Raw genomic sequence first — 13,404 nt, 5'->3', positions numbered from 1 at the left:
ATTATCCATAAAATACATTACACTACTAGACTACAATAGAACTTCGAAATACAGATATATTTTATATTTAAATTCAATTAATTAGTATAAATTAAATACTATAATTCATATAGTTCCAAAATTTCAAAACTCAGCTATAAAATAAAATGGATACTTTGATCCCTTAACTCAATTATTAGTATACTTATAGCCCACTTCTTCCCCATACTTCGAGGAAAAGGAAAAATGAAAAAATTGACATTAAAGCAACTCATGCAAGACTTACTATATCCATGTAAATTTTGTCTTCTATCTCTATAAAAAGGAATCATTTTTTTATTGATGATGAATTTAAATATCGTTACAGAATTACTTTAATGACGACTTTTAAAATTTTTAATGACAAATATTATGGTCACAAAATATTTAATTTTTTATAGTGTAATAAACTTATCACTTAAACATTTTGTGTGCAAAACAAAACGACCCTCCAAAGTTTACTAAAATAGTTAATTTTTAAGCTCATTGAGAAGTCCATATAAATAACAATCTTAATGCAGCACATGCAAAAAGTTTCAAGGGCTAAAAGAAAAGGAAAACTTGGATTAAAGTTCAGAGAGCCTACCTTTAATAAAGAACGAGTTCCATGCATGTGTCTCAGGGCGTTCATGTTTTGCTCAGTTGCCAAGAGAAATGCAGGCTTTTCCTTACGTTCTCTTTCACAAGCGATGCATGGTTCACTCCTTGCAATGACATTAAGTATTCTTTCAGATATTGGAATCTAATCCAATCTCAAGCTTTGGAGTAAAGTCAGACACAGCACATCTAGCTTTGAACTTTATAGCTGGTTCGATTTTAAAAAGAAAAGAAAAAACTAGAGAGAAAGAATTTAAAGATAAACTTTGAACCCAGTTTGGTATTTCTGACAATTCTTCTACCGCTCAATTGGACCTTTAAAATAAAATACATCTATGATTTATTTAGCTTCGAAGAATAAACACATTACAAAAAATGAACTATCCAACTATTTATATATGTAATATATAATTTATTGGTTAATAGATTAACTGTTTAATTCCAAAAACGTAATTCAATGTTGATTGCCGATTTTATTTTATTTTTTAGAGAATTTTCAGTTTTATAAATTGAAGTTTGAAAATGATTTAATTTTATTTATCTAGAAATAAGTAGTGTTCATTATCATAATCTTAATAATTCCTTATTTAATTTGGTGAAAGCATTTTAAAACGGGTGTTGGAAAATATTGGTTGGTACGTATTCAGTTCATGTATGTCTTAAGTCTTAACTACTTTATCATTGAAGACAGTTTTTAGAGTAAGTTATATCCATTCTTATTGTTGACATTAAATGTAGCAATAACAAATGTGAACGCTTCCTAGATGGCATATTAAGCTGAGTGCCTTGTGATGTGCTATCTACATTTAATTCAACGAGAGCATAAAGAAAAAAAGTGAGAAATCACAATCGAAGGTAGAAGAAAAGAATCTCAAGTTTGAATAACGATCACTCTCTCATTTAGCACGAACTAAGTTTAACGCAGATTAATAATAGCATAAATGATAAACAAACCTTATAATAAAATTAAAATTAAGTCTTAGAATGACTCAAAATGGTTGAGATGAATGAGTTTTTAAGTGCTTTTTTAATTAATTTAAAAAACAAAAAAAAATTACAATATTTCAATATATTGCCTCAATAGGACAACAATTATTCTCAAATAGTTAGAAACAAAAGTCTTAACAATAGAATTAAACTTACCTATAATAATTTAGTAATTTAGTTCAACAACAATAATCATAAAATTATATTTTTATTAAAAAAAATTAATATAAATAAATTCAACAATAATTAATTAAAATCTGAACTAAACATTATAATTCAATATTTTAACATTTAATTAATCTAAAATTAAATAAAAATTATAATAAAAATTAATTTATACCGTTCTACGTATAAAATATCTAACAATATAAACTTACACCAAAGATGCAAACTCACGCATCCCTTATTCCATTTAAATGTATTTTTCCGTGTGTAGCTTTACGCACTCAATTTTTGGACCTTCTATAACTCCCCTCTACTGGCCCATTAGGCTTTCGCATTAGAAACCAGCTCGAAATGGAACAACTTAGAAAGCATAACTTGACAAAAAAAAAATGATAGTTTATTGTAGGCCCATTTACAACTTTTTGGGCCAGATCAAGTTTTCTAATTTCCATTCGGCTTGCGCATTGGAAACCAGCTTGAAATGGGTGAACTTAAATCACAGAACACATTCAAGACCGAGAAAAAGATAGAAGAACACATTTCTAATTTTTATTCCTAAAAATTTTATCTAAAAAAAAAGGCTAAGTCACACTGGCCTATATAATTGCATATTTGGTATTAAGTTGCAGGTTAGTTTATTATAAATTTAATTAATTTATCTAATTATAAAAATAAAAATTAATGAAAATTTGAATTGTATTATTTGCTATTGAACAGGAATGAATTATTCAATATATTTTATATCAAATAGTCAAATTTTATTAATTAGACACGTGTTTTAAAGGACTGATCATAAATCTATAGTATCTGAGTACAAAAATATAAACTAATACTAATTTTTTTTTATTATTAAAAAATTTAAATGGATGACTTGGGTATTCATCTACAAAAAAAAAAAACACTAAATATATATTTTTATTAATTAATTTATGAAAAAGTTATTGTTATTATTATGATTGAATTTAGTATATTTTGAACGAATGAGAAAGAAATGATTGTAGGATGGAATATAGTAAAAGTAAAGGTGTGGCGGTAGAAGGTGGCATGTAGACGATGTTGACGCACTGAATCTGAAGCCACAATTTTGCAGTATTGGTTCAGCTCTGCACTTTTCTTTACTCTGCAAACGAATTGTGCAACCACCATGCTGCTAGTTTTACAACATGTGGCTCAGAATGGATCAATTGTTGCTTTCGTATTACTCAGCTTCGAATCTTTGTGGTTCCACCATCCTCTCCTCTATCATCTACTTTTTATTTCATCTTTTCCTTTTCTTCAACTCAATTATCTCTATTTTTTTTATAGGCAAAACAAATCTTATTAAAAAGAATTTAAGAGGAACTTAAAACTCATATACACAAAAAATTACTTACTCAGAGAAATAAAAAGCAAAAATATACTTATACAAAATTAAGACAGATGCAATTTCGTGGGTTCAAATACCAATCAGCTAACATAATAGCTTCTCCCTTACTAACAAGTGAAAACCATTTCCAAGATCTCAGAATAATAGAATCTATGACTTCCTTCTCATCCAAAACACCATTGGAAAATATAATTCTATTTCTATGCAACCACAAAGACCACACTGTACTTACCCAGATAATTAATAAGCATATTCCTTCTCTTTTACTACAGCCAACATCAACCCAAGAAAGCAAGTGAGTCGATAAATCTGAAGGCAAAACCAGTGAGAATCTAAGCCAACGTGCAGTAAAGTACCAAATTTGAGATGAAACTGAGCACGTTAAAAATAAATGAGTTGGAAGTTCCTCCAAACCATGACAGAAACAACAAGTTATATCATCAATTTGAACACCACGATCAATCAGTAAACCTTTACAAGGAAGTGCATTCAACAACAATTGCCAAGAAAAAACCAGACACTTAAGAGGTACCTTCCCTCTCCATAGCCTTTGCAAGGCATCTGCCGTACACTGATCTACACTATTAGGACTACTAAAAAGTTCAAATAGCCATGAATACGAAGATTGCACTGAATAACAACCTGAAGAATCTGCCCTCCATACCCATTTATCTTCTTGTAGTAACTTAATAGAAACTCCATCCACAAGCTCCAACAAAAGATTAAAGCTCGAGATCTCATGTTGAAAGAGTCCTCTTCGCCAACTAACATTCCAAACCCATCTAGTGCCATCATGAAAACCATTCTCCAATACACGTGATTCAATATTTCTCGCCACTGCAAATAATCGCGGAAATACTTCACACAATTGCACCCCTCCTACCCACTTATCTCTCCAAAAAAGAGTGTGTAAACCTGCACCCACACTTCTATCAAACTTCTCATCCAGCCATGAATTCCCTTGATGAATAACCTCCAGCAAATCACGCCACCACAAAGAATATCTGTTGTGAACTGATCAACGTTGAAGAGAAAAAGCTAATCTTCCATATCTAGATTCCAACACCAGCACCACCCACAATGAACTAGAACAGTTAACACCTCGTCACAACCATTTACCAAGAAGTGCCCAATTAAACCACTGCACATTCTCAATTATCTCTGTTATAAATGAGTTCAACTAATGTTAGAATTATTTCAACTTCACTTCGTAGCTATTCTATTAAGTTTAATTAATTAACCTTAAATATAAATATAAATATAAATATATTAATAGTTTGTATATGTATATATATATATATATATATTACTTAAATAATTAAATTTTTATTTATTATATTATTTAAAATTTATATTTTTATTGTTATAATTTAAATTTTTAAAGTCATATTTTAAAGCAATCACAATTTTTAAAAAATATATACTTAGTTTGGTAATTTTTTATTTTTAACTTTAAGTCATCTTTAGATAAATAAAATTATATTTTATTTTTAATATAAAAATAGTTATTAAATATTAAAATAATAAAAATATCATCTAATATTTTTAACAAAATCTTATAAAAAATTAAAGAAATAAGTTTAAGTTTCAAAATTATTAATCAAATTAAATTAAAATTAAAATTTCACTTATTCAAATAAAATGATCAAACTTGTTTAAATTCGGTTTGAATTTTTTTTTAAAACTAATTTTGAACTTAAAATTCTTAACTCTCAACTCAGTGTTGCTCATTTATACTCCAAATTTTGTCATCAAGTCAAACTCGTTAAATGAAAATAAAAGTTAAAGTTGGAATATTAAAAAGTTGTTGCATGTTATAATGATTTTAAAAAGTTGTGTAATTTTTTAATTATTTTACAACCACACCTCTTACACACCTGTATTCATTATCCACTAATTAAATTTGACTTTCACACATTCCTTGAAACTTAAGATATATTTGATTTACTGTTAAAAATAGTTTCACAACATAACATACGCTTTAATATAAAATGTGCATCATTTAGATTATTTTACATAATAAATAAAACAAAACCTTTTTTTTTAATTAAAAAAGTAGTTTATACTTACAAATGAACAAAACTTAAAATAGACAAGAAAGAAATAATAAATATTTTATTATCATAAATCTGAACTTTTTACACTATACTGTTCAAATTTAAAGATGAAGTCAAAAAATAAATATGAGTTTAAAAATGGATAAAATAATATTATACATTGTGAGCCATAAAGTATATGCGTTACTACATAGCTTTTTCAAAATAATAACATAGCATTTTTTAGATAAATTACACAGCAATTTTAAGTGATTTAATCGTAACCATACATTTAAATGTGACGATCTACGTACATAAATTTATTATTTCCTTTACACACGTGTGTGGGTGTATGTATATCATTAATTATTTGATGTAGTTTTAATTAGACACGAAATAAAGAACGATATAGGAAACGCTGGAAGCAAAGTGACATGAGAAATGGGCCGAAGTGGGCCCGGGTAACAGGCATGGCCCATGATTTTGAGTCACCATTAATCACAACAATCATTGAATGGATAACGAATCAACGGTGGAGCGTGAAGTGTGAAATACGGTAGGGTCATAAAATGCTCCGCCGCGTGGAGCAGCATCTCCTTCTTGATGCCTCCGGTGAGATTCTTAAACCACAATTGCAATTTTAACCTGAGTGCAATTTTTTAATCTGATCACTTAAATTTATTGAATTGTAAATTTATATTACTTAATAAAACTATATATTATACCATTTTCCTATAGTTGATAATTTTCGCATTTCTTTTATACATTGTTGAAGGTCCTACGTCCTCTTGATCCTTCTCTTCTAAATTTAAAAGTAATTATGTGAAGTTATTTTATTTTCAATTTTTCTTTAATCAGGAACTCTTATTTGTTTTAATATCGTTTTAGAAAATTTTTGAAATTTTATAAATTAATAATTAAATTATGCATACTAAATTTTATATAGATTAAGCAATTATAAATATATAATTTTCTAAATAATATTTATTTATATTTTTTAAACATTAAAATGAAAATAATCGACAAAATACAAATAATCTTTATTTTATTTTTATTTAGATTACAAGTATCCTCCACGGTGAAAAATATTTTTAAAAAAAATTGTTTAAAATTTATAAACTTCATTTAAGAAGAATTTTAAATCTAATAATTCATTTATTAATTTTTGTTTTATATTAAAAACTACTGAATAAAACACATTTGAACAAAAAAAAAAAATTTAAATAAGAAAAACTATTATCCTTTCAGTTATGTTTTTTTTTTAATAGTTGAATTAATTATAATTTTTTTGTTGTTGTAATTCGTGTTAGTTTTTATAATTTACTTTAAAATGCCGCAATACACTATGTATCGATATGAAATATTTTAGCTATAAGTAAATATATAACTTAATCATCTATGTCATTTATATATATCATTTTAGTTTTTAACTTTTTTTTTACATAATTTTTTTTTGTAATGATTGGATTATATATTTACTCGTAATGTTATACTCAACCACGAATTACAATGAAAAGATTACGACCAGGAATAGAGAATTTTCTACTTACACATATATTTTGGAAATATTTTAAAAAATAAACAAAGTTTATAAAACACTTTTGAATAACTCATAAAAAAGAAGATCTTTAACCTAGCATAAGTCGATCTAAATACACAGTTAATTTATATAAGCTGTATACAACAAGAGTTTTAATCTTTCTTATTTTCTCAAAAAAAAAAAAATAATTAAAATGTGTGTTTCCAATTCATATCGTAACAAGTGAATTTATCGTATATTATATAAGTATTATTATATTAAATTAAAAGTTTAAATAAAAATCAAAGTATATGTTATATATTTTTTAATTAATAAAATTTATAAATTAAAATTAATAAATATTTTAATTATTAATATGAAATTAAATTTCTTGATTTTGTTAATATTTTAGTAATTATCAAAATTTTAAATAATTCATTATAAAATGTGAAAGATTAATGAATTTGTATAATCTTATTACACAGATTGAATACTTTTTGTTTTGGTGAAGAAAAAGTACATTTTATCCAGAAAGTAGTTATATAATATTACATGAAAGAGAGAGTAAATTCATAAATTTATTTATTTTCAAGAATTAAGATTCATACTTATATGATAGATGCATATTTTTCAAAATAAGATTTTATATTTTTTAAATAAATATTTTTTTAACATGTGATTTTTTAAAAATAATTTTTTTTTAATTTCTCCCTTTGCTTTCAAGTTTGCATTCGTCTGCTTTTGTGTTAGTATTTTTGAGCGACTCGTTGTCCTTAATATTGTTTTAGAATTGCTAAGCACTTTAGAAATTAAGATGAAGATAAGTTTTGAGCAATTGAAGAACAGAGAAGGAGAACGGTTGAAGACTTGATTAACAAAAGATAATGCGAACCCTTTGCGACGTATGTGAGAGCGCCGCTGCCATTCTCTTCTGCGCCGCCGATGAGGCTGCTCTATGTTCTGCATGTGACCACAAGGTTTCTTTCACTTTTTCATCCATAAATTATTACATACAATAACATTTGCTTACTCAATAACTCAAAATTTCATTGAATTTTATTTTATTTTTTGAACAAGTCAAAGTAGTCGTTTATAACAAATGGAGTTGTTTTACACAAATTTGTGTTCAAAGGAGCAAATGGAACCAAAATTTGCTAAAATTTCGTTTCATTTTTAATTTTCTGTTGGAATTTGGAGATTGCTTCATCTGTTACGTGCAAAAATATAGATATGGCTTCAATGTTTTATCATCTATTCGCTCTCATAATTCCATGAAAGAGCAGTGTGCTTACTTAACAATATATATATATTTTTAATCAGATTTTCATGTTATTGTTAGTTTGCATTTGCCACCAGTTTATATATTGCTTGCTGTGGATGTAATTCCTCACTTTTTCTTTACGACGACCAAAATCTAAGTCTATTAATCAAATTTGCCACTACTCTGTTTCGTTTGCTATGTCTAATTACGATGTGCTTTTGCACCGATACATATTAAATGCTTTTGAATTATTGCGTGGAATCTCGATATGGAGATTGTTTCACTTAATCAAAAGAGGTAACATTGGGACAGCAGAGTTGGAATTGAGACTCACTTGAAACTGGCACAAGAATTTGTTTCTTAAGTGAAATTGGTATTTTGTTCCGGCCCATTTGTGTATTTTTTTTTAGATATCTTCCTCTTTTCATGTTTAGCGGTGCATTCTGCTGGTGAATTTCATATTTTGGATAGGATGCTGTAATAATTACTAAGATCCACTTATTTATGCTATTTGTCAAGGGTTTCTGGTAACAGCATTCATATCCAATTTAATGGAAGTACCATGCATTCGCGTCTATTTTTTTTTTTCCACTAACAGTTTCGTGTTTGTGGTTTTCAGATCCATATGTGTAACAAACTTGCAAGCAGACATATTCGGGTTGGCCTTGCTGATCCCACAGATGTTCCACGTTGTGACATATGTGAAAATGCACCTGGTACTGTAGGGTCTTCATATCTTTTTTAGGGAAGATTGTTTATTCTAAACTATACAGGAGTTGAATTTTTCTCCCTTGTTATGGAAATTTGTATATGTAGCTTTCTTTTACTGTGAGATAGATGGTAGTTCGCTGTGTCTGCAATGTGACATGATTGTACATGTTGGTGGTAAAAGAACCCATGAAAGATATCTTCTGTTGAGGCAGAGAGTTGAGGTTATTGATTCTGCTGCCACAAATTTTCAAGCTTTGTAGCTTCTAACTAGATATTTTGAAGTTTATTTATCTTCTTTGGCCTTTTTTTTTGGCAGTTTCCAGGTGACAAACCAGCTCAAATGGAAGAGCTAGGGCTGCAACCCCTCGATCAAAATGAATCAAGGAAGGACGAAAGTCAGTCACTCAAGCTAAAAACAAGCGATTGTCAGCAAAATCACAGTGTCTCACCTGTTCCTAGGCAAGAAAATAATATTGATTGTCATGGAAAAGTAGGTAAAAAATTCATTGATCTTAATACTAGGCCACTGCGGTTAAATGGATTGGCAACAATCAACCAGGTGATTGTTTTCTGTTATCCGTATTTACTTAGAGTTCTGTGATTGAGGGCTATTTTGTAATTTTCATTTTATAACCCTTTAGTTCAATTGTTTTCTTGAGCACATAGAAACTACAAGTTTTTACACTTGGTTTAGTTGAATTAACATTTAATCTATTTTTTAAGGAACAGAATATGGATATTTTTAGAGGCAATAATCATGAACCTGCAAGTGCACCCCAAGTAGAATCCTTCCAACAAGAGGCTGAGAAGTAATAATTTAATAAAGGTACAACATGTAGAGTGGGCTAATGGCTGAGACTGCAGAAATATTATCTTTACCGATTCTTCTTTTACAGGATTTACTTTGTTATTTATGTGAATTGTTTTTGTCTGCTTGAAGATTGAATTGTTTGGCCGCAGACCAAATTAATAAGGAGAATAGTTGCTTTCAAATGGATGGTCTGCATAAACAAGGTCACTATTGCTTAAACTCAAGGGCATAACATAATCACCGTCTAGTATATATCATGTTTTCTTAAGGCAGCTTATATTATGAATCGATGACATTTTGGTTTTCTTAAACTTAGTCTGGCAGCAAAGGAACTGTTTGATTCTATTAAAAACATCATGACATTTTCTTATATTTTTAGATATATATAATTAAACCTTCAAATTATTGAAATCATCTGACTTCAGTTTCTGTGCTATGTTAAAATGGGATAAAATGTTAATGCATTTCTTGAAGTAAAGACTCTTCATGGCTTCTTTTAATTCAATTCAATATGAGGTGTCTTTCCTTCCCGAAGGACCAAATACACAATTATTTTTAAGGTAGCATTTGACACGCGAATAGAATGGAATGGAACAGTCCATTTGGTTCCAGTTTCTCAGTTCCTCTACCCTTTTGGAAATAAAATATACCACTTTTGTAACCTTTTGTCTTGTTCTATTCTATTTTTTAAAATACACCAAGCATATAACAGAACCCATTTGTTATGTTTTATCCTGTTCTGACTTGTATACCAAACAATACCTTGTAAATAATTGAAGGCTGGACTGGCAGTGGTATAAGGTCAGACTAACTTGTTTAACATTTTATTAGAAAACTGGAAAAATAAGAGCCGTTTTTTTTTTTTTTTGAATATTTGTGCAAATGGTGAAAACACTAGAAATGTTGTTTCATCGTTTCTCGTAAGAATATTTGAAAACAAAAAGAAAACAGTGTGACATTTGTAATTATTAGTGAAATAAAAAAATTAAACTAGAAACGATTTCTTAAACCAAACATGTCATGATGTTTACCATTCTTGTTTAGCGAGATGACCAATTCTCATAGTTGAATCATGGTTTTGGATATATTTTGGTAAGAACTTAATTAATAAACAATTTTATTAATTTCAGCTTTTAAAATTGAGTTTACACATCTATAAATAAAAAAAATTTATGAAAAAAATATATAGTTATTATATTAAAATTATAAAAATACAATAAATATTTTTTTTAATAAAATTTTATTATTATTAGCAGCTTATCTTCAGGCCAAAGAACTCAAGTTAACAAAACTCTTATTTAATAAATTTTTATCACATGGTAATTTGTATTATAAATTTTATAATAAAGCTTGTTAAAATAAGTTAAAAGTACCTTATTTTAATAAATTATATTGATAAATTCTTTGAAATAAATTATAAAAAGTTTATGAGAGTTACACAAATTTTCGTAAGTTTAAATATCTTTCAAAAGCTCCTTTGACATGATAAAAAAAACATTGCTTGCATTTTACTTGACTCTTGCATGACAATGCTTGTTTCCGAGAGAAGTGGGGAATGAAGGGAAAATTTCTCTTTTGTTGTATGCTTTATCCTCTTCCGTTCTTCCAAATTTGTCTTTGGTCAACAGGTTCCAATTATATATGACAATTTTATCTATCTTCACTCCATTCCTAATTAGTGACCCGGATGTTAACAATTGCTAGCACGCAGATCCTTCTTTTTCTCTTACACTAATTTTTATATATGTTGTACTTTCTACCAAGAACAATGTTATACTTTTCAGATTCGCTGTCCTCTTTGACTTTATTAATTTGTAATTTTCTTTTACTGTGTTTGGAGATGTTCTTAAACGCCTGATTCCTGTCTCTTGTATATTGACCAATGAAGAACTCATAATTTCGTATCTATTTATTTCGACCATTAAGAGATTGTAAAAGTTGAATCAAGGTTCAGTTTTTTGGTGAGAAAAAAATATAAAAATAAATATTTTTTCTCATAAATTATAGATAATTTACGCTTCTTTGACTTTTAAGAAGTTCTCTTATCTAACTTTTTAAAAATTTGAAGATATAAATTATTTATAACTCATAAGAGAAGTTTTATTCATTTTTATACTAATTCTTTTTTTTTATAAGGAAACCCAAATTTTATAGAAAGTTTGATGGATGATTATAAAATATATTATTGTAGTACAATTAAAATTAACTTTGTATTACTGTTTAATACAAAATTTGTTATACTTTTTTTTATTCAACTGCGATTGGAATAAATTTGGTTTGAAGTCATATGTTAGTTAGAAATTAATTAATAAAGATAATATAAGAAAAATAAGAGTATTAAATAAGTCTAATTTAATGTGAGCTTATTCAGTTACAAAAATATAAAGTTTGAATTTGGTTCGTATAATGCATTTTATAACTTGATTATTTTTTATTTATTAAATAAATTATTGAAGTGTTTTAATAAGTTTTTACTTAAGAGTTTTGTCACTCAAGTGGTACTACTTGACTTTAATAGGCTTGCTTTAAGTGAAGGATTTGAAACAAAAAATAAATTTTTAGTTAAAATTTAATCGATAAAGTAAAAAAAAAGAAAGAAAGTAAAAAAAAAAAAAAAACAATAATAATTTTCAAGATAAAACTACAATTTAGTAAGCATATATCTTGTCATATAAAACTTAATACTTTTTTGTATTAATACTTTTTTTTTGTTATAAGGTATTAATATCTTTTATCTTTATATACACAAGCACAAGATATTCCCATGCTTTTAATATTAAGTTTTAAAAGTTTGAATTCGATTCATTTATATAATAAGGTTGATAACTTTGGATTTGTTTATTTATTAACATAAATCTTAATTGAATATTTAATAAATCGAGTTTGAATAATTTACGAACAGTTCAATTTACACCAACGAATGGAATATACACAATGCTTTTAAGACTTTATACGGAAATATGATGTCATATAATATGTTTTTTATTTTTTGGGAGTTGCTTTTTGCTCTCTTTTTTCTACACCTCTTTTAAAAAAATTGTAACTTTTTTTTTCTAAAATATCATTCATGTAAAATCTTAATTTCAAAAATTTATGTCCATAAATGGTTAGTAATTCGATAAATTATATTTTAGAAGTGTATGATATTAAATATAGAATTTTTTTTGGGAAGCGTAGAATCCTAATTTCGTAAAATTATTTTTAGAAATAGTTATTAATTATAAAACAAATTTTTGGAAGTGTAAAAATTAAATTTCTAAAATTAATTTATAAAATTGTTGAATTCTATTTTTGAAAATGGTTAATAATTCTAAAAATTAATTTTTGAAAGTGTATAATCGTGATTTCAAATTTTTATAGAAATGGTTAATGATTTTGGAAATTAATTTCTGAAAATGTAAAAATTTAATTTCAAAAATTTATTTTTAGAAGTGCAGAATCCTAATTTAATTTTTTTAAATAATTACTAATTTCATAAATTAATTTTCAGAAATATAAAATTCTAATTTTATAAGCTTATTTTAGAAGAATACTGACATCGATTGATTGATGAAGATAAATATACCATTTTTTATGATGAAATTATTTTTTTTATAATAGATTTAAAATAATAAAAATATCTAGAGGATAATGATACTTAAAATACGCTAAAAAACATATGGCAAAGAAGAAATAACAATCTTAGAATAACGAAGAAGAATGAAATAGCAGCAGTATAAATAAAAAGTAAAGTTTCAAAAAAAAATATTTCAAAATTTGAAATAAAAGTTTAAAAAATAATTATATTATTGTTAAGAGTATTTTAAGAAAAAAAGTTATATAAAAATATTAATAAGATATCGAAAAAGGGTGCAAAAATCAATTTTTTTTTTCAAATGTTAGTTTAGCCCATTGTGCAACAGGGTTTCCTTTACTTTTGGGCTTCGTCGAAAC

At 26.7% G+C, this 13,404-nt stretch overlaps 1 protein-coding gene across 4 annotated transcripts; it reads left to right on the top strand.

The window, feature by feature from the left end:
- The first annotated feature begins 7,418 nt into the window (after nt 1-7,418).
- Nucleotides 7,419-10,565, top strand: LOC113865494 (B-box zinc finger protein 18-like). 4 transcript variants are annotated; one of them, XM_027500089.1, is made up of 6 exons: nt 7,419-7,665; nt 8,569-8,665; nt 8,766-8,881; nt 8,977-9,219; nt 9,390-9,486; nt 9,621-10,565. In XM_027500089.1, exons 1-5 carry the CDS (start codon nt 7,573-7,575, stop codon nt 9,471-9,473), a joined length of 633 nt encoding a protein of 210 aa, XP_027355890.1. In that variant the 5' UTR covers nt 7,419-7,572; the 3' UTR covers nt 9,474-9,486; nt 9,621-10,565. The 4 variants fall into 4 exon arrangements, with proteins under 4 accessions (XP_027355890.1, XP_027355889.1, XP_027355888.1 ...); XM_027500088.1 differs by having other exon boundaries at nt 9,601-10,565; XM_027500087.1 differs by having other exon boundaries at nt 9,384-9,486.
- Nucleotides 10,566-13,404: the final 2,839 nt, after the last annotated feature.

This window comes from Abrus precatorius, unplaced genomic scaffold (assembly GCF_003935025.1).
Source record: "Abrus precatorius isolate BTA unplaced genomic scaffold, Abrus_2018 Scaffold4, whole genome shotgun sequence".
Classification (NCBI taxonomy): Eukaryota; Viridiplantae; Streptophyta; class Magnoliopsida; order Fabales; family Fabaceae; genus Abrus; species Abrus precatorius.
Note: the sequence above shows the minus strand (reverse complement) of the source record. Positions and strands in the feature narration are given on the sequence as shown.

Coding starts and splice junctions, on each gene's coding strand:
- LOC113865494 (XM_027500087.1), top strand. CDS start 7,573: ATGCGAACCCTTTGCGACGTATGTGAGAGCGCCGCTGCCATTCTCTTC. Junction 7,666..8,568: donor GTTCTGCATGTGACCACAAG/GTTTCTTTCACT, acceptor TGTGGTTTTCAG/ATCCATATGTGTAACAAACT. Junction 8,882..8,976: donor TGTTGAGGCAGAGAGTTGAG/GTTATTGATTCT, acceptor TTTTTTTGGCAG/TTTCCAGGTGACAAACCAGC.